This window comes from Chinchilla lanigera, unplaced genomic scaffold, assembly GCF_000276665.1.
Source record: "Chinchilla lanigera isolate Chin_1 unplaced genomic scaffold, ChiLan1.0 scaffold00004, whole genome shotgun sequence".
Classification (NCBI taxonomy): Eukaryota; Metazoa; Chordata; class Mammalia; order Rodentia; family Chinchillidae; genus Chinchilla; species Chinchilla lanigera.
Genome location: NW_004955405.1, coordinates 18,424,011 through 18,446,699, shown reverse-complemented (window position 1 = coordinate 18,446,699; position 22,689 = coordinate 18,424,011). Strand labels below are relative to the sequence as shown.

Below are 22,689 nucleotides of genomic sequence, written 5' to 3'. Positions count from 1 at the left end.
AGTGTCACATGTTGCAACATAGTCTTGCTAGGTGTAATTAGCATGCAGTTTGCTGTGGTGCCCGAATCCATTCATCCTGTTCACAGAAAAATCTACCAGCCATATAGTTGGAGGTGATGATGACCATGTCAAAATGCAATTCGGGTTTCTAAATGCTTACTCTCTAGTTCTTTACTTATCTTGTCATAGATTGGTATAAGTACTTCGAAGATCCGCCTTTGAGTAGCTCTATGCTCTACAGTGTTTAAAACTTCAACTGAAAGGAGAAATAAGAATGCGCGAATATTTGAAATAGTGTATGTAGCACATTCAAGAAACAGAAAAGTCCAGTGTGAGTAAAGCATGAAATGTAAACATAAGACAGATAAGAAACTGGAAAAGAAAGCAAGAAGCCTAAAGGCTGTTTTACCGTGAATTTAAACTTATATTCTCCAAATTTTTTTACATACCCATGTTGGTATGTATGTTTATTTATATACTATTTTATAGGATTCATACTGCGGTCATACAAGAGCAATAAATATCTGTATCACAAAAATAGTACATAAATGGATAAAACACCAGTATTTAAATTTTAATTATCTACACTACAAAAGTTGTCAGAAAATCTTTCATTCTTCACCACATCTTTATTATTTCTGAAGACTTTAAGACTGTGATAGAGACTTAAAGAGGATATTTGATTTTCAGTATCACAGCAGAGATGCCTCACAATAAGAATTTGAATTCCTTAAAAGTGTCATATCTCAAAATTGGCATAAAGATTTTTTTAGTTTATGAAAATGGATTTGATTTTGTGTTCGTTACCAATTAAACAACCGTGTGTACATCTCTGTAGTTACCTTGTTGGTTTTCTCCATAAGATTTCCCACCCTTAATCTTATCCATCTTGTTAGTTTTTGTTAACCAAATAATAATTTCTAAGTCCATTAAATAGACATTCAAATTATTATAGTATATGACACAAAGAAAGTGAACAAAGCATTCTCTCAGGATCCCTTTAGTATCAAATGACCGCCTGGCATATTAAAGAAGGAATGACTATTAAACCATGCTAGTTATTAAATATAAACATGCTAGTGTTTTTTAGATAAAAAGGTAAATATAAATACGGATTCCAATAATTACCTCCTGAACTCTAGTAGATGATCTAGTGCTCAACCCTCCTGTGGAGACTACTAGTGTAGATCTCATTTAAAAATAATGGGAAATTACCTGAAAATCTCTCCCCTTACTCCTGTCAATATAGTATTGTGACTGTTTTCTCTGAGTGCTATTAAAACAAAACATAGAACTGAGATATATAGGGTCACCTACTTGGGACCCCTTCTGTCTCTCTTAGAAGCTTTTCTCTCAATAAATATTATATTTCCTACTCTTACAAAAAATGAGATATACATTTATCCTTTGTGAGTAGCATTGTCATTAGTCCAACCTAGATTAGATAAATTAACAGGTTTGGTAGCAAGCCTCTAAAATAGCTCTCAGTGAGCCTGCCTCCTGGTATTTATATCTTCTGTAATTCCCCTGTCTCATTGTACCAGGGATATATGGCCGATGGAATAAGGTAGCTCTTTGATAGTGTGGTACTTATGAGACTGGGTTATAACAGACACTACTGCTTCTGTCTTGATTACTCTGTCACTTTCTCTCTGGCAACTAGTTCCAGCCCAGTGCAAGGGTCCTCATAGGGAGAAATTGAGGCCTCTGGCCAACAAGCAGCAAAGAACTGAGTACTTTTGCCATCAACTACATAAGTGAGTTTAGAAGCACATTCTTCAACCTGGTCAAGCTTTCAGAGTACTGTAGCACTAACTGACATCTTGACTTCTGAAAACCTACATCATAACTATCCAGCTAAGTTACTTCTAAACTCTTTACCAACAGAAATTTTGAGATAATGAATGTGTGTTGTTTTCAGCCACTAACTTTTGGGGTAGTTTGTATGTTGTTACAGATATTATAGCAAAGAAGCAGCAAATTCATTTGTTACATTAAAAATTTAAAATATGGACATGTGCTGTTAATTCAGAATGTATAAATTGATGTTTGAGGAGTAGCTTTTTACTCAACTATTGGTTTAGTTGAAAGTGTGAAATGGTAAATATTACTGAAAATAATTTTATGTTACCTATGTGCATACTTTCAAGGAAAATTATGCAACTTTCTAGAATTTTTTTTCCAATCCTAATTATATTTATTACTTTGGGGGTTTAAATCTAAACATTTTGATTTAAATTTTGTATTTTTTTTACTTTTATTTTACAGAAGTTCAGTTTTTAAATTTTTATTTTGCATAAGCATTAGTCATGAGAGATTTTTAAGATGAAAAAGGAAGATCAGATAGTTCTTCCCATGGATCATCGAGGACAGTTTTGGTGAACCTGGGGCACACACACTACAGTGGGTTGTTACTGAAAGCTCTAAAAGGTTTGCCATCACTGGTCTAGAAGATCTCTATTGTAATTCTTACTGTACTTTACAGTGATCTGATTGTGATGATCATATTGCTGTATTACAATTGATTGTCTTCCTTGTGAAACAGAAAGCTCTTTAGACCAAACCAAAGTCTTGGTTTGTGTTTACTGTTAACATCTTCAATACCCAGAACAGTGTCTGGTACTTAACAGATACTCTGTAAATATTGGTTGAAGAATTAGTGTTCTTTTACATTTTTTTCATTGTGTTGGAATAACGGTTAATTTCTACAGTTGTAAATAGGTTACCTTATAACTGTATGTCCTTTAGAAATGTTGTTTAAGCTGCATAGAAAATATGCTTGATTTTTTTCTTGTAGAGTACTAGGGAACTTTATAAAATATGTGTCTTCATTTCTGTAGCACAACCACTGCCTCTGAAGATGATGTCTCAACTCGATATCCCCGGACAGACAGAAGTGGGTTTGGTAGATATAATAGAGATACAAACATTGCAGGTAATCTGGTCTCAAGTAGCACATTGGAAAAGAAAATTGAAGATCTTGAAAAGGTATGAATTATGAATTACTTAAGATTGATAAAAAAGAACATATCAGAATCCTCCTTTCAGTTGCATAGTAGCTGAGTGAAAAAGAAAATAAGTATTTGTAGAGAAGAGGTATTGCAAATAAAAGGAAAAGAAGAGGGCCCTAATGGAATGTAGTAGTGTTAAATGGTGTTTCCATATATAGGCATATAGCAGCTTTTAATCATTGTCTTATATATTTAGTTTGTAGATATGTAGTGACTAGATATTTCCTGATTAACTTACTATTTTTCTGTCCACTTTTCATGATGTTTAAAATTTTAGGAATGGAGCAAATTTTTGTATTAGTATTTAATGGAGATTCCTTTTCTGCCAAATGTTATCTTTTTATATTGAACAGTCTTTCTCTTTGAAGTGTTTAGAAAGCTGGGCTGGCAGTGTGTATGACTGTGTGTTTACTTTATAGTCTGCATCAATTTTTATTCATAGACTTTCCACTGATTCTGAGTTCAGTCTGAATTTGGTGTTTGAAATAGTTTTCATTAATTGTAAACTTATTTAGAAGTATTTTTGAGAATAATTGAAATGAATATTAGGCTCAGGTTTATTCCCTAGACATTCAGCTTCTAAAATTGATAATGGAACTGAAATATTTTGTTAGAAATGTTTCATTTTACCAAATTGAAATAATTCCCTGTGACATAAGGTTGTTTTAAGTAGAGGTTAATTTAAAAAATTGTTTATTTTTACATTATGATTATTTTGGGGTCACACCTAAGCTTTGACACTCATTTCTACTTGGAACCATTATTTTATGGATTTAAATTGAAAATTGTAGCATACACACAGATGAATGGTTTTCAAGGGAGTTCTGGGCTTCTGTACTTTAAGAAGAGCTAGGATTGAATTGCTAGTAGCTCACAGCTTCTCTTAGGGCTGGTAGGAGAGAAGCCAAGGCCTGACCTAGGCCTTCACAGCTCTTTCTCCCTGTTGACCCCAGGGTGGCCTGCCCAGTACACTGCCTGAGTTCTAAATAAGATTTTTTTTTTTTTAAAGAATAGTGTCACCTTTTGAAGGAGTGGGAGTAGGGGGATGTTGCGGTGCTGAGGATCAAACCCAGGGCCCTTGAATGCTAGGCAAGCACTCAAACGCTGAGTTGCAGTCCAGCCTGTGCTGTTGCATTGCTTAAAAAAAACTTCAAATATCAAAAAATGATCGCTTTTAGCTTCTTCTTTTTATTAGTTGTCAGTTAACTGGCAGAGTCAGAAATAAAATTAAGGATCATTGTTTTTTCGCTTTAGAATTTTCCATTGAAACCACTGAGCCGTATCCCTAACCCTTAAACTTTGTACTTTCAGTATATTTTCAAATTTCTTCAAACAAGACATTTTTTTAAAAAGCTAGTTTATAACATATGGTACTGATATAAATAAGTCATTGGATCTCTTAGTAAATGTTAAAGACTTGTGTAAATATGAATTTAATCAGGGACATATTTTTATAACACTTGTGTTTCTCTCATTCTTCAATGAATGCATTAGTGGTATGGCTTGTTGACCTTCTCAAGTGACGTCTTAAGAAATTCACTAGAAGCTTCATATATCTAAGAGAGTTTGTATGCTCTGTTGTTTTTCCTGAGACAGAGTCTGCTTGTTGCCCAGGCCAGCCTCAAACGTGGGGGCTCAGGTGATATTCCTGCTTTGTGCTCCCTAGTCGTTGTGACTGCAGGTGTGCACTACTCTGCCAGTGAAAGGGGTCTTTTTAAAGGAGAGTGAAAAGCTTGAAATTTGGCTTTTTCTAACTTACAGATATTTTAAATTTTGTTATTTTAAAAATTATATAGAATCTATTTTTTAAAAATACCATTCTGACAATGATGCTTTCAATGTCAAAATATAGAGTAATGGACCTTGACTGATTATGTTAGGTACTATAGCAGTGTTGGGCGTATGTCACTGTTACCTAGAGTTGTGTGCCATGTAAGAAGATGATAAACAACCAGTTCCTTCCCAAGTAATGCTTTGTAATTATATTTACCAGGAAGTTGTGAGAGAAAGACAAGAAAACCTAAGACTTATGCGACTGATGCAAGATAAAGAGGAAATGATTGGAAAACTCAAAGAGGAAATTGATTTGTTGAGCAGAGTAAGTATTTCACTTCAGTTCTGAAGCTTCCTTTTGGGAGGCAGTTGGATAAAAGTACACAATGTGAAGAAATTATTTAATTGCATTGTTTAGTTCTTTTGTTAGATAGTGATTTGCAGTGAGAACTATTCTGTAAACTAATTTCGTAGAGGCAGTGATCAGTTTTACTTAATTTTACTCATTTGGAGGTGGGTTGGTGAATGAATTCATTGAGAATCTGGAGGAGTAAGGGGATTGACACAAAATTGCTTCAGTGAAGAACTGGTACTTTCTCACCAAAAGGAACTCAAGATGTCCTTTTGTGTATTTTCATTTTTTTTCTCCTGTTCTATGAATACATTTTTAACTTTAGGTTTAGGTCCTAAACTGTCTTACTCTTTTCTATAGCTCTGTTTGTTTGTTTTCAGCCCTAGAATTTACTTGGTGCTTAAAAAGCAAATCATATTTAGGTAATGATAATGAGAAAAGATCCCATAATTTTGCTTTATAGAGGGCTGTACATGAGATGAAGGAAGAAATAAGTTTGCTTTGGGTGGAAGATAAGCAGATCCTCCAATCCAGTCTTAATTCTAATCATGGAAGAAAAGATAAAAAGCCTTTTTTATATGCAGACCTATTCTGATCAAGCTCAAAAGCAATTGGGAGTTAGCACACATCTGTGACACCAGGCTTCTGGGAGACTGAGGCAGGAGAAATACAAATTTGAGTCCTACCTGAACAACTTAATTGACTTAGCAAGACCCAACGTAAAAAATAATCAAAAGCGTTGGGGATAACTCAGTGTGAAGGTCCTAGGTTCAATCCCTAGTTCCACAAAAAAAAAAAAAAATACTTACTGGGTAGCCTTTCATTGGTGGGATTCACTGTGAACCCTAAACATGGTAAAACCCCTCCCTTAGCAAATTTTTAATCTACTACTGATCCATGAATATATTTTATCACTTAACTCTAAATTTTAGGTAGATGCCAGTTGTAATTTCAGGAATCTCCTATGTTTATAGTTGTTTCAACAGATTTAATTCCTAACATCATTTAGTTTGTAAATAAATGCAAATTCTGATTTTTGTGAACTTTTACATCATTTGTACTGAATTTACTAGATTGCTTTTACAGCACATTTGTGGTTCAAATTTATTGTCTCCAGTTTCAATATTGTAAACTGCAATATTGAAATATCAGATATCTGTAAATACCTGATTTTGTAAATAGTTAGAGTTTGCCTTGAAATAATGTTTCTCATAACTGAAACTGATAGTGGATTATCTTAGTATTAACTAGACAGTTGCATACTAAAGCTAGGTCATATACGCTAGAGCTGGAGACTGAATATCTACATTAATGGTTTCCAGGGTATTTTTAGCTTTAAAATCTTTCCCTCAAACAAAATGTCATGAACAAGCTTAACGTATACTTTGAACTAGGTCAGTTCTGTGTATCCTAGAGCCCCTTTTGTGGATGGCTCAGTTCTGTCATCTTGCCCGTCTCATCCCCAGATGCACTCCTTTGAGGATCACACAGAGTAGTAGGAGTATATCCAGAACTTGCATCTGTATTTTTTGACACAAAATTAGAACCTGTATACGGCCTGCATGTGTGCTCTGTTTACCTCTCAGTTTTGAGGAGGGGGAGTGAAATTTGTTTTTCCAAAACAAAATTGTTGTTTATGATGATTAAAAATGGCAAGATTCCTAATGTTTCTTGAAAACCTGAAAGATTAGACAAGAATTGTCTGTATGTTTTGTCATAATAATGAAGAGTCAACTAATAGCTGTTCACTTAAGTGGGACATATTCCATCTGAAGTTATTTTGAGAGCTTATCCTCATTTCAAAATTAATTGATAAGGAGAATTTTCTTTAAGTGTATTTTTAAAGTTTTTTTTCTCCTTTAGAATATTTTTAAAGTATTGTTTTCCTTTTTTCCCCCTTTAAGGATCTAGATGACATAGAAGATGAAAATGAACAGCTAAAGCAGGAAAATAAAACCCTTTTGAAAGTTGTTGGGCAGCTGACAAGGTAGAAGATTCAAGACCTGATGTGGAAAAAAAAGTTTTTAAAACTACTGATTGAGTGTTATGGTTAATGCTAGGATAATATTCCTATGCTGCAGTACATTAAAGTAACTATGTATATTTATTTCTAGAAAAAGGATGGTGTTTATTTTGAAAATTTTTTTCGTTATTACTTTGAAAAAAGTATCAAACCTTTTATTTCACAAATAAGTAACACCTTTTAGTTATTAAAATGATAGGTAATGCCTCTATTGGTTTTGTGTGGTGTTCAAATAATATATGGTGTAAAGTCACAGCTGTTTGAGTGCATTTTATCTGTGTTAATGCATTTTCTCCCTGAAAAGCTATATATAGTCTTTGTTTACGTGAATTTTAATACTCTGTGGGGATTACCTATAAATGCCTTCTTACCAATGTGTGCAGCTTTATATGTTGAAGACTTACTCATAAAGATCCATGTCTACTGTCATTTGTTCCTTACACTTATTCTAAGTGATTTATAGTAATAAGTAGTAATCGCACTATTTTGTATAACAGTAATCTTTTAAAGGAAAGCTATTATAAAAAGTTACTTAATATGTTCTAGCTGGCTAAATATAAATTTAAGCAAATACTTGAATTGCGCTATAGTAAATGGAAATTTACTATTGTGTTTGAATACTGAAAAAATTTTCAATTACTCTTAACTTCTGAAAAATACAGTTGTAATTTTAATGTATAATTTCTTATGTAGGTACTACTTTTTTACTGTTCTAAAATTTATTAGCACATATGGGATATTTAAAAGATTATTCTTAGGCCTTGAAAGTGGTACAATGTCAGTGATTAAGAAGAAAATCCATTTTTGTATTATCATATGCATTAAATTCTTAACCAAAATACACGTAAAACATTTATATGTATATATTAACAAAGCAATATGAAAGCAAAAATAGTACTGCAATAATGTCACCTGATTTCTAAGTCAGAGAAACACTGTGACACAGTTTTTCTCATATGAGAGAATATCCCCCTATCCCAATTATACGGGATTTTTCTTCCTAACACTGAACCTTTAAAAACAATGATTTTTGAAGAATTACAAAAATGTTCTCTTCTATTAAATGTCCTTAGTACGTAGGGTGATATTGTATTATGTTTTCCTGTTGAATAAGAACCTATCCCTCCCTTAATCCCTTGAGATTAAGAAATTTCTGCCTGATAGTGAATCTTAGGTAGCAGTAGTGATATCAGTGAATGGGTCAGTGTATGGGAGTGGCTTGACTATAGTAAAATCCAATTGGAGTTCCCTGCTGACTCCTTTATCTTGCACTTGCAAAGCTCATTCATTCGTTCGTTCATTCATTCACTGTTAGAAAAATATGGAAGGTAGGACAAGTAGGGGAAAATGTGGAATAGTACTAAACATTAGACATTAAATTCCAAAAATATCTACATTCGCTTAAGACTAGTTGTTTTCCCCTTGATCCGACTTGAAAAGTTTCAAAATTGGCCCATTGTCAGAATCATTTGAATGGGGCTGGGATGTGGCTCCGTGGTAGAGTTCTTGCCTTTCATGCACAAGGCCCTGAGTTTGATCCCCAACACCACACACACACACACACACACACACCAAAGATGACGACAACAACAACAAAACGGTAATTTGAGGAACTTGATAAGAATCCCCTGCTGTATCTGCTGAATAGGTTTAGCTTGGGCACCTAAACTCAAGAATTTTAAAAAATCATCACCTTTAATGATAGTTCTGGTCATATAATTTAGTTTCGGAATTAGCTACTTTGCCTCTTTACCTTTGTGTTTTCTATTGATGACCCCAGAATTGACAATGTTAGCTACCCCATTTTCCCATTTCAGTTTAATAATTAGTATCATCTCTATATCTCATAGAAAGTTTAATTTTAGATTATAGAATTACTGCATGAGGGCTTTCTTTGAGGCTTTTACCCAGTGCAAGAACAGTGAATTGCTGCCTACAGATCAAGGTAGTATGCCAGGCTCAGGGCATTGGCTGTCGGGTATTCATCTCATTTTAGTCATCCTATGTGTGTGGCAGAAATGTCCCTGTTACCTATTTCCTCATTTACTCTGTATATGTTTGAAAATGCCATCAATATCCAATCCTAAAATTCGTGGTTTTTTTTTTCAGTTAAAAAATTAGTTTAAATTTTCTGTTTAATTCATATGTAGATAAAAAAAATTTTACTTTTAAAAATTATGTCAGTTATGAACACTTGTAAAGACTGAGTTTTATAATTTTTTCCCTGTGTTTGGTTTATTGAGAATATTTCAAGCAGTGGTTTTGCTTTTTTAATATAGTGATACCAGCAGCAAATATAGGAGCTTCACAATTGAAGGAAAGAATTTATATCAGTCTCCTCTACCTCCTTAAAATGTAAATTTATTTCACATAGATTTTTTTCACTGACTGTTGAAAAGTGGAGTATTATCTGCTATAATTTCCCTTTAAAGTTTATTAAAAATGAGTTTTTTAAAAGATGACACCCTAGAAAACTTAGCTGACATTACAATAAAGTAGAAATATTTGTGACATTTAGTCCTATTAATATTATTTCTTACATCTTGTGGGAATTTGTAACATAATAAAACATATTCGCAGTTGTATTCATGACGTTTAAAATTACTATATTTAAAATGAACGTGACTTGCCTCCCCATTCTGAAATGAATTAACTAGAAAATTACTGTAATATTCTTTATCAGTTTTTTTTCTAAAATTTTTTTTGTGCTGGGAATCAAACTCAGGACCTTGTGCTTGCCAGGCAGGTGCTGTGCCACGTGAGCTATGTCCCTGGCCTTTTTCTAGGATTATTAATAACCTGTTGTAATATTGTTATTAGAAAGGAAGAGAAGGTATTGGGGATGTGTATTTTTAAGTAATCTGAGGAATTTACTAAATCATTGTATCACTATCCCATTTGTTCAAGTAGTTTAAAATATAGAAAATTAAGTATCAGGAAAGTACATGAGACAATGTAGATTTTTTTTTCCTTTATAAATTTACAATTTTAAAATTGTTGTAGAAGCAATGTTTTTTTAACATGAAAAACCTACCTCAGTTATATGTGGTTTGTGTTTTCTGGAGTAATCTGGATTTTCATAATTAGAAACTAATGTGTAAAAGTTTTGAGTCCACGTTTAATTTTTAAAATAATGCAAGTCAGTGTAATAGAACCATCCACACATGCAACACCATACAACAAAACAGTAAAGACCCTGGACCTGATAATTGACTTGATGTGCTAAGTAATCTTCACATGTACAATGGTAGTCATTTTTCTTAGTTAAATTTTATAATTTGTGAATCATTGAGTAGTAAATTACATGTAGTGTTGGTGTTTATTCATGATTTTGTTAACTTTTTCCAAGACTAAGGCACATATTTTCATTTGGTTTCATGTGGGAACCAAAGGCACCAGCTTTTCATTAGAAGAATACATTAAATGAGAGTGAATTGGTATTCAAGAATCAGAACATTAAAATAGTAAGTTAAAACTAGTGTTACACATGTTCATTTTGTATGTGTACCAATTCTCATGTATAACAGTAAAGCTTGACTTTGTTTGCATTAGAACTGTGCTTATAGAGTACATCCCATTGAGGAGAATTTTAATATAAATTACTTACCTGAGAACTAGTATTTTGTTCCATTAAACTCAAGCACATATACAAAGGCACCTCCTCCCCATACTATTCAGTTTCTCTTGATGTGTAGAGGTTGGTTGTTTAATTCTGTTTAAAGACTTGAACCTTCTAAGGAAACCTGAGCCCATATCGTTTCCTATTTTTCTTAACTAAATCTCATAGCATATAAATTCATACCCTCACCCCCTGCATAATTGTATGTATGTGACAGTATGTATATGGGGGTTATATTAAATTTTCATACCTATTTCAGCAAGTATTTATTAACCATGTGGGTATACTGTTACAGGTATTACAGAAGTTTCAAACAAATGCGCATGGATCAGTGCTTCCATTTAGCAGTGTACAATAGCACAAAATGCAGTGGTTGTCATTAGCCTACCTAATCTGGATAGTTCCCTCAAAAGTACCTTTTTGTATTACTTATCCAGCCATTGTATTTTAGATCTAGTTAACAGGTATGTTTAGTTTGCTGCAACATTGACTGAACAGTGGAAGGAGGGAACTGTGATGTATGTTAGGACGACACTTTACCATGTTTTTAAAGATAACTAGTCAATAAGAAAAGAACACTAAGGATTTGTAGCGGTAGTGATGTAACAATTCAGTGTGTATCGGATGCATCGGGCTGTTTGTGATGCTCACGTGTCAAATTAGCATTTCCGTATGCATTATTAATTACTGGTTGTTTTTTAAGATATTGAAGCCTCTTCTAATCTAAAGTTTATATACTGGCAGTTTCTCTGGTAATAACACCATGTTAGTGATGATCACTTGATGGACATTGATTAAGTACCTGTGTTTTGTTTTCCCTTCTGGATACCTGATGAGGTGTATGTTACATTTTGGTGAATTTGTTTTTTTAAAGATTGGCTATGCTGTGTGGAGTTTTTATTTTCATGGATTTAGTTTTCTAAATTTAAGTAGCTTTGCTACCAGCAAAGACCTAAAACTGAAACCTAAAACCTAAATATGAAACCTAAAACTTACTGTTTTGTTGAAAAATGAGCTCATTCAGATAACCCAAATATTTGTGGAAGAAACATCTGGATAATTTATTGAACTTATTAGTATTGTGTGGAAATCATTCCCATTGCATAGATATTGGTTGTGGAATAGTCATCTTCATATGGATTCACTTTTAATATGCTTGGCATGTAAAAAATAAACACTCAATAAAACGTAAGTTTTCATTTATTTTTCAATACTGTTTTGTTTTTTCCTTCCATGTACTATTGGTGAAATCTAGTCCATGAATTTTACTTCTGAAATTAAAGGGTGATGATAATCTAATTGGCTTTTGTGCTTCACACTGAAACAGTATGTAACACTTTTAAAATCTTTATTTGATATGTTATTATGAAAGGAATAATATTTGAAGAAACAATAATACACACTTGATCTTAGCTAAAAGGCCGAGAAGTGATAGGAAACAATAATACAATGTTAAGGTCTGAATACACTAATGGTGGGCCTTGTGGAATAATTAAAGCACTGTGCATACGTTCAACCAGACTGAAAATTTTGATTCATTATTTTAAAAACTATTCGAATAATTTCATTTAAAGTTGGAATTATTGCCAACTATATCTGATGGTGTTTAAAGAATTTCAGATCCTTCATAATTTGAAAACATAACCAAGGGTCTAGAAATAGAAAAATACAGTGTTTTAAAGCAGGTGGCTTATATAATCTTTTGTCTGATGTGTCATTCTTCGCACACCTGCACAGACTGATCTCTTTTACTTCTAGAATTGTAAGTTCACCTCAGTGATGGCTAACAAGTAAATGCGCCTCCTTGTCAGTCTGTTTAGTATCCCTGCATATGAAGGAAGCCAATTGGAAAAAAGAGTGGTAAAATTTCCATATTTTCATTAAAGCTGGAACTCTTTATCATAGACTTGGTTAGATCACTGTTTTTTCCTTCTAGGTTCACTCTGTGTTTGTACATGGATGCATGCATATTATTAGCAGCTTACCCTCCTAATCTCTGTTCATTTTCACAGAAGGTTATATTTTATTTTATTTTATTTTTGGTATCGAGAATTGAACTCATGACCTCAGGCTTGCCAGGCAAGCACTTATGCCGCTGAGCTGTATCCCTGGCCCAGAAGGTTATATTTTAGATCACCTTGAAAAAAAATATAATGTTGGATCTTCATGTTAAAGAGAGGGGAGATAGTACTGGTTATAATCTACTTTTGATTTTATTTATGTCTAACCAGATAGAAGGAAGCTAGAAAGTGAAACTTGGTTAATCCTGGACCAGATACATAATTTTACTCGCATTTTCAAAAAACTTCTGTGAACCCTAACATGTGATGTGTGCATGTGTGTCTGTTTCTAGGGATTGAACCTAGGTCCTCGAGCATGCTAGGTAAGTGTCCTGCCACTGACATACTTCCCTAGGTATTCTAATGCTTTTAAATAAGGGAAAAAATTTGTGTCAGGTAATTTGAGCTGATTAAGAGAGGTCAGTTGAGCTGGATGTGATGGCCTATACCTGTAATTTCAGCATTTGGGAGGCCGAGGCAGGAGGATTGTTGAGTTCAAGGTGACTGGGCTATGTAGTGAGACCAAGGCCAACCTGAACTACATAGCAGTATTCTGCCTCAGAAAAAAAAAATAGTGTGAACTTTTAACTTAATATATGTGTTGCTAAAGTGAGCGCTGAACTTTGTGCTCATGAAAAACAAGAATTTTGATTGTATTATATTTTTTGTGTTAAAATACGTTGTTATTCACTTTATTGTCTGAATCTATACCATGTCAGTTTCTATCCTTGTTTATGTACATACTATAGGACACCAAAGTTGCATTCTTTGCACTGTATTGCAAATGTGTATCCAAAGTAATATTTACATTCCTTTAAATGTGAACTGCTTATGTGGTTAACCAAGGATAATGTTATTAGTGGACATTTCAGCTTTATTGAAGCAAATTATGAATAGATATTTGAGTTATTGTTGTTGTGCAAAAGTATAAACTGTGCTGTCAGATGTATAGGAAATCCATACTGAAGAAGCAGTAAATCACTGCTGATAATGCATTCATATGGTAATACTGAGAATTAAAGTTTATTACCTTTCTGTAGCAGATTGACAGTTTCATAGCTTAGGGAAATAAACACCCTCATTAGCTAAAGATCATAAAAATTATTCAAGTCATGTTCATACTATGATCTAAGTCAGTGATTTATTTTTGTTTTTGTTTTTGAGACAAGGTTTCACTAGTCCAGAGTGGCCTTGAACTCCACTAGCCGAGGGTGACCTCAAATTCTCAGTGATCTTCCTGCCTCAGCCTCATGGGTACTGGGATTACAGGTGTGTACCAGCACACCCAGCTTAGTTCGTATTTTGATGGAATGAATAAACACACACTTTGGAAATGCTAATTTGTAATCATAGGTTTGTAAATGTCTCTTATAACCTTGTTGGGATGAATAATACACTTTAGATTGAGCACTCGGGTAACAGTTTGAGTATAACTTTAGGAGGGTTTTTTGTTTTGTTTTCTTGGTACTGTGAATCGAACTCAGAGCCTCACATTTGCCAGGCAGTTGCTGTACCACTGAGCTACATCTCTGGCCCTAAGTATAAGTTTAGTATAGCATAAAGTAATTACTAAGTTAGTACCTATATGTGCCACACAGATGCAGGCAGTATGCTAGGTGATTTATATATTGTCTTATTATTTAAATACCCTTGGATTGTACAGATTGGGAGGGTAATTTGCCCAATGTCCCAGAGCTAGTCTGTTTGACTGCAAAACTTTGTGCCTTGTTCTGAAACACAGTCACTTTTGTGTGGAATAATCATTATTCAACTAAACATTTGCAGTGGTTCTCAAAAGTGTGTTTCCTACACTACTAATTAGTATTATCTTCACTTAGATTACCTCTTAGAAATTCTAACCAGGCATTGTGGCACAAACCTGTAATTCCAGCCCTTAGGAGTCTGAAGCAAGAGGATTACTGTGATTTGAAGACCAGCCTGAACTATGTAGTGGGACCTTGTTTTTAAAAAGAAAAAGAAAATTCTTTGGCCCCAGCGAACACCTGAGTCAGAATCTGAGTGTGAGGCCCAGCAATCTTCATTGGAATAAAGATTTAAGGTAACTCAGGCATGAGTCAGAGCTTTCACATTTTTTCAAATCTATTTCTTTTTGCTGGAAAATTTTTTTGAGATAGGGTCTTACTGTCTAATAGCCCTGGCTAGCCTCAGACTCAGGATCCTTTTGCCTCAGTCTTACAAGTGTGTTAGGGTTATAGGTGTGTGCCATCATGGATAGTTGAGTGCCCTTTTTTAAAAATGAAGATCTTTTGAACATTGTATCATTGTTTAAATAATACGAACTTGCTTTAAAACAAAAAGCCTGGTCTTCTCATTACAAAAGGTGGTATCAGTAAAACCAGAAGCATGGATGTTGGCAGCTTGATATAACCTCTGCTGGAACTGAATTATTGGAGCTGAAACAGATTTTCAAATCCAGGACACTGGAATGAAATCTTTGTTCCATATTAAGGTTCATCTCTGTTATTGCTTGAAGGATTTTGGTAATAATAAAGTGCCAACAATATTCTTTTTATCAAATTTTAGACTTGATTGGAACAAATTATGGTTCATCAGTTGCAGGGTTTTCTGTTTACGTGTTTAGATGCTATGGGACAGTCTATGAAGAGTCTCAGTCCTCAAAATTCCTCTTTGAGCTCAGAAAAATGAATGGCACTTTCTAGCTAATGGATCAGTGGGAAAGAGTCCACAAGTTGCGTCCCAGTGAGTAAAAATTTAAAAGACTTGATTCAGGATTTTTTATGTATGACACAAATAAACTTCTTTGAAACATTTTTTAAAGCATTAGAACAGTTTTAAAGTTACAGAATTACGCCTTTATACCATTTCCCTTATTAACATAATATTACACATTTTCTACAATTGATGAATCAATATTGATGTTACTTGATTGACAGCAGTACTGGGGAGTGAACCTAGGGCTTTTATACTGAGCTATGGACCCAGCCCTTTTTATTTTTTTGAAAGAGATCTTAACTAAATTGCCCTCGCTTCGCTGAAGCTCACAAAATCTTCCTTCCTCGGCATCCCAAAGTGCAGGCATTGCAGGTATGTGCCACCATTCCTGACGGATAATTTAAAAATCCATATTTTATTTATATTTCCACAGTTTTTCCCTCATGTTCTTTTTCTGTTACAGGATCTAGTCTAGGTTTCTGTTATAATTACACTTAGTTGTTAGGTCTTCTTTTGATCCTCTTCCCTATGACATCTTGGGTTTGATGCTGTTCACAGTTTTCTATATTGGTTAGGTGTTTTTCACATGTTCCTATGGACTTTTCAGACACACACAAAAATACAGAAAATAATTACCACTACCTTGACGGTGGTACTCAGTCTATTCCCCCTTTTGGCCAGGGTTTTTAAAAGTTAATTGTAATCCTATGATTTCACCTGTGAGTAATTTAGTATGCATCCCTCATAGGGAGGATTTAAAAAATAACCACATTGTGCCTAAGAAAATTAACAATAAGTCCTCAATAATTTCTTTAATTGGGGTTCTCTAGGAAGCAGGACTCCCAAAAGATTCACTGGGCAAGTTTTTTGAAGAAAGTTGGAGAGGGAGCTAGAAAAGGTAGAAAGAATTGTCAGAAATTAGTATAGGGCTAACTCTTCTGAGGAAGAACAAATGGTTGGGCAGGAAGTCTGAGTCCACAGAGAAGGTTTTAAAACAATTTTAGCAAAGCTAATGAGTGCTCCAGCCAAAGGTGCCTGTTTCTTGAGTAGCTGCATGTCTTGCAAGACTGGACCTGCCGTTGTATTCAGGCTGTGTTCATTTGTTGGCTCCAAATAGGCACTAGGCAGTGTAGCTTAGCTGAAAGTACTGGTGGTAAATTCAGACCACAGCAACTGAGTAAATTTGCACACCCTGAGGTTGGATATCTGTAGTCTATTCTCATGGCTGCTGTATGTATCGTATAGTACGTTGTGTTCAAATGTATCCCTGATACTTGTCTTTTTTCTGCTGGTTTATTCTAACAAAGGTCTAAATGAGATCTTTTTGACCCTATAATTTATCCTGCCGTTTTATGCCACTGTTTAATGAAAATAAATAATTTGTTCTATAGAATTTCCTGCATTCTAAGTTTGACTGATTATATCTTTATGGTGTTAACATGTCCCATCGTCTACTTTTTCTGAGTTGTTAGATGTAGAAGTTTAGATTCAATAACTGGGTGTGGTGTGAGAAGCTGAAAGAATAAATAAGATCCAAAATGTATAATAGATACTGAATAATGGGAAGAAACTTGAAAGAGACAGTGGGCTGGGGGAATGGGGAAAAGAAGGGAAAAGCAAAGGAAAGATATGCATATATATGTGTGTGTATATATATATATATTAGTTAAAATAGTTACACTACTAATTTCTCCGTTCATTGAAAAGTTAGGTTCTTGCTAATATTGTTTGGACAATTAAACACTGATCTTGTGCTCAAATAACTAATTTAAAGATAACAATATGCAATCGCCACATATTAATCATTGCCCCCCCATCATATTGTATTGGAATTTTGTTTTTTGTTCTATTTTGTCTTTTTTCTTTGAAATAAAAAAGCTGGGTGTGTACTTCCTCCTGAATCACACCAGATGGCATATAGTGTCTAGTTTTACTTTTAAAGATACTAAGATTGATTAGTAGGTTCAGATATTAGCTTGATTGTGCAGTTCTTTGTTAGTCTTCTATAATGGGTTTAGCAAATGATGATCATCCATTACCTCATGAGGTATTGCACAGTGGTATTTCTAATTCTATCATTCGTTTAACTTTAGTATTTAAAGCTTTTAAAAAACTTTAATCAACTGTGGTTTTCTTAAAATACAAGATAGATCATGTTGATTGTTACATTTACCAGTTTTACCATCTGACAACCTCAAGAGGTAAGTCATGAGTTTTTTATACACTTGTGCTTTAATCCGTTGTCACAGTTTTTTTATGTCCAAATCGTGTGATTTTTGGCTAACGAGAGCCACTTCATATTGGCTTCTGTATCCTTTTGGTTATTGATAGCTTACTTGTTTTCAGGAATAAGATGTTCCAGTCTTACATATTTCCTTTTCAGAATGTGGAATCAAGAGCTACGTTTTTTTGGGTAGAAAATTAAAGCCTTGATAACTATTTAAATTATCAGGTAATATAAAAATCAGATGACATTAATGGTGTTATTAACTGATTCTATAAGGGCATTGGAACATTTTCTAACTTGTCCTTTATGGGAAATGTTTAAGGCTGACAGAAATTTGGTTTTTTTTTGTTTTGTTTTGTTTTTCTCATTTTCATTGCAAATAATAGGCAGATAACATGTACTGTATATTAATTTTTCTTTCAAAATTAAATTTATCCATGTCTATTGGGAATCTCAGGAGATTGATTATAAAAGTCAAGATTGTTTTTTCTGAGTGGTTAAAAGCACTTTAAAGTTGTATTCAAATTAAGTTGTAGCTCCTATGTAGAACTGTGTACATATCAAGTCGTGAAAGATATTGGAGCTGTATGAATCCATCATAAAAACTGGTGCCCAAATTGCTCCCCTCATTAAAATTTGACCCAGTTTCATAGTATGGGTTTTAACAGCGACTGACCACATTTGAGTGATGGTCTGTGCAGAGGTACCAGTTATTGGTGAGTCTTTACATCTGGCTATAAGGCAGTCCTGGTAAGGAATGAGTGTTGGATGATGGCCAAAAGTGAACTGTGAAGTTGACCCTGTGACTGATCAAGCCACCAAAGTTCTCTCCAGTGCTTGAGTAAAGCCCAGTGCTTAAATAAAGCCATCACCAAGGGGACCACCCCAGAGTACTGGCAAAATCCTTCCTCTACTACCTCTATTGTATCCGTCCTGAAAGGATGCACTATTTTTTCCAGAATGTGGAAACCAACCATAGTTTAAAATTTTTGCATTTCGCATCGTATATTGGCTCACAAAGCATATTATGGTAACATTTTTCTAGGCTCTGTTTTCTTAGCGGGCCAGTGAAAGTGTGACACAGGCTGTGAAGTGTTCCTTCCTCCACCCCTCCCAAATATTTTTTGATCCTTTCCAAAGATGAGAATTGAAATCATGTTTGAGATGGTCTCAGCACCTGTCATGGGCCATAGTTTGTATTTTGAGAGTCATGTTGATTGGCCTAATGTTTAGAAAAGTCCTAATCTTGAGAAATTGGGATTGACTAGGAATTTAGAGGACACATTTATGTTTCAATTAATTTAACTTGTGGACATGAGTCTTATTTTTGTCCAGAAGTCATGTCTTTAATGGCCATTACTGTAAGTCATCAGTAGGGGGTCATAGCCCCACATTCTCAGGACATTCTGATCATTTGAAGCACGGAGAGTTTCGTAAGTCTGTAATGGGTTTCTAAGTACTTGTTCATGTAGCTCATACAAGTTCCCAGAACTACTCATGGTCAACTCAAACTGTTTCTTTTCCTTTCTTGTGTTTTTCTATCCTTCTCAGTTTTGTAGTTGAGGTGGAACTAAGTAGAATGTACTACTTCCAGGCCTTTAGGATGTAGTTACTTGAGAAACACCCCCACCGTGGTTAAAAGAATTTCACTTTTTTTTTTTTGTAATCAGTCAGAACAGTTTATACTTATATTGTGATTCTTGTCAAAAGATTTATTTTGAGGGAGAAGGACATATTTGGGGAATTAGATCTAGTTTGGAGGATTTACCCCCAATTAACTTAAAACAGAAGGCTTTTTTTTTAAACTAGATTTTTAAAAACTCTTAATAGCAATTTGAATTTTTAAGAAGTTTTACTTCTTTAGGATATTAGAGAAGATTATGTTACTTGGTCTGAAATGGATTCATTTATGTATCTTCCTAGCTAACTATTAAAGAGCTGATTACGGTATCACTTTGCAAATAGGGAAGTAAGGCAGAGGGAGGTGTTTTTTTTACTTTGGGGTGATATAATAAACACTGAATCAGATATCCGTCAGTACCTAAAAATAAGATTAATGTGCAACCAAGTCTTTATAGAAGGAAAGTTAGAGATACACTGTAAGATACATAAAGTTATAAAAATGGTTTAGAACAGAGTACAAATTCATTTTGTCCTTGCCTCTTTAGAACATAATTCCAGTTCAGTGTTACAAACAGCAGTTGGAGTAGTGTTTCTTCAAATACAATAGTTCTTCCTCCCCTGCATCAGAATCACCTGGAGTAAATAGAATTATTTAAGTGAAACAAGGAGAACAGAAAGATTAGATCCTTAAAGGATTTAGGGAGAAGTTTTCAGGATCTAGCACTTAAGACATTCTGTGAAAGGATGGGGCTGTGGGTTGGTGTTAGGGAGGAAAATGTACTCAACATCTGATGAACTATGGTATTAAAACTAAGTGCTGTGCTACATTCATGGTTCCTTGTTTGTCTGCCACCTAATAATGTGGTGGCTTACAAAGTTAGGACCTCTTGAGCATCTTCCAAACTAGATAGACTTGAATGCAAATACCATTTCTGTCACTGCTAGCTTTGTAACCTTGGAAAAGTTGCTTTATAATTACCTTATCTACAAGGACAAGATAGTGCCTGTCCTTGTTGTGTCTTGATGAAGAATAAATGACATCATGTAAATTAGGTGACACAATGCATAGTCAAGTTGTGCAGCTTGTATCAGTGAAGAAGTTGAAAAGATTATAATATCTTTTCTAAATGTTTTTAAAAAATTGTTTATAAGGAAGCTTCATTTGTAATAAAACTGCTTTCTTGACTTAGATTTCTGCTTTTTTTACGAAGTCTCCTTAGAAACCCAGTAGAAATAAATGAGAACTTCTTCCTTTGAAAAAAATGCAGTGTGTTGACATAGGTGAAATGTAATCTCTAACCCCTGGTAAATTATAGCTGCTCCAAAAACACTGAGCATGATTCTGGGTAAAAGAAAACATCTTTCAGAAAGAGTGTTGCTTGAGCTAGTTCACTTGAGAAACGCAAAGTATTTCCTAGTTAAGTTTTTCTTCCTCTTAGATCCCCAAGGCTTGATTTGGTCTGTTTTCCTAAGAATTGTCTCTGCCTAAACTTCTGAACAAATATATTCCAGGGCATATGATTAACTAAGATGATACGGAAACTCTAAACAAACTGAGTCAATTAGCTGGAATTGGTCTGGGTTGCCAGCATGCCACTTTCTCTACCTTTGTTCTCAGTGAATCTGATTACTAATGACTAGTATGCCCTGATAGCATAGAACGAGGAGCATATGAAAGCCATAGATTGTCTACTGAGCTGCTCCTTTATAACAAGGAACAGTTTTAACTGCTGTAAGGCACTTAAACAGAATGACAATTTATAGGTGTTGGCACTAGAAATGATTTCTGTTGCTATGGCTAAAGACCATAGGGGTGCTTGAAAGAGTCTGGAACAAAACATTCTTCCTGCTGAATTTCTCAAGTTTGAAAGTAATGTTTGCTTTATGACCTGGAAAAAGGATCTCTAACTGGAATGTGTATAATTTACTTGTCCAGTTATTTATACTAATGTGAAATTATACACACAATCTAATTCTCTTGTGTTATATTTTCTTACATATATCAGATCTTGTCTGTTCTTAAACCTCACAAATCTGATGAATGTGTGCTACTAGGACAGCACTCGATTCATCTTAAACAGGTAATTTACTCATAATCTTATGAAATCAACGGAATATAAGTTTAAATCCCTGTTTAAATGCAGAAATAGTAGGAAGCCTCCCTCCACGAATAAGATTGAATAGAAAAATTAAAATGAGCATCAGGATCTTTTCAACTGAAAATGTTTGAACTTTAGTTTACTTTGGTAAGGGTTACCAAATATAGATTTAAAAGAGCTAGATGGGTTTTCCGAACAGCTAAAAGATGCCTGAGTAAGCCACTACACATGAAAAGACGCGAGAAAGGCATCTTTTAAAATACTATTTTATGCTTATATCTGGTAATCTGAACAAGTACTTTGAGGATAACAATATGCAATATAACAACCATTGTTGATTTCCTATCATCTTGTTTTGAATTTCTGTATCTTTTTAATGTTTTTAAAATTTGTATTCTCTTTAAGATAAAAATAAATAAATTACATAAAAGAGTGTTCACTCAAAAATGGGGCTGGGGGAGGAGAAAGATGCTGTTAAGATCTCTTGTTGCTTTTGCTACCTTACAGGCACCATGGACTGTTCTCTGCGATACCCGTCTGCCAAGCTGCCCTGCCTTGGAGCTAGCCAATATGGACTGAAACCTCTACAACTATGAGCTAAATAAACCTTTCCTCCTTTTAAAAAAATACTGTTCCCCGCTGAAAAAAACTTTGTCCAAGGAATAAAAGACATTCCTTACATAGTGAGATGCTACTACTGTCTCTCTAGAAATAAAACCACAACATCCCTTTTGTCTTCTCAATTTGCACCTTTTCTGATATCTGTGGCAGGACTGCATTGGTAGGCAGGAGCATTATACAACTGTCAGCTGAGAGTATGGAAATAATTGGTGTTTGGTTTCTGAACATACTGCCTTTTCAAAAGCCCATGGGAAGTATTCAGGTATCTTGAATAAGTGAATACAAGAATGAGTGAGAAACCTTGGAAACTAGACTTACCCTGACTGGTGTGTTTTAAGTTGTGCAATTTTTAGCAGGTTGCTTTATATACCTGTAAAATGGAGTTCAATAAGATCTACCACAAAAGGTGCTTAATAGTGTTTGTTAAATATTTGAATTAAACAGCAGATCCAACTCAAATATACTAAGTTGAACTCTCTGGAGTGTGAGGCTTGAAGATTTACCCTTTTTATAAGGTTTACTTGTGGTTTTTATGTGCCCACAGTTTGAAAATGATTTGTTTAAATGGCTGTTGGTGGCAGGGCACT

At 34.3% G+C, this 22,689-nt stretch overlaps 1 protein-coding gene and 1 long non-coding RNA gene across 2 annotated transcripts in view; both read left to right on the top strand.

The window, feature by feature from the left end:
• Positions 1–11,989, top strand: part of Pawr (PRKC, apoptosis, WT1, regulator) — a gene marked incomplete at its 5' end in the record, with an annotated part of 106,000 nt that extends 94,011 nt beyond the window's left edge. Inside the window, 3 exon segments of the mRNA XM_013517857.1 lie at positions 2,841–2,988; positions 5,005–5,109; positions 7,041–11,989. Coding sequence (XP_013373311.1) covers positions 2,841–2,988; positions 5,005–5,109; positions 7,041–7,127 — 340 coding nt within the window.
• Positions 11,990–17,577: 5,588 nt separating this feature from the next.
• LOC102019352 lies at positions 17,578–22,213 on the top strand. Its single transcript, XR_259387.2, has 2 exons — positions 17,578–21,463; positions 21,989–22,213. It is a non-coding gene; the product is annotated as an uncharacterized LOC102019352 (long non-coding RNA).
• Positions 22,214–22,689: the final 476 nt, after the last annotated feature.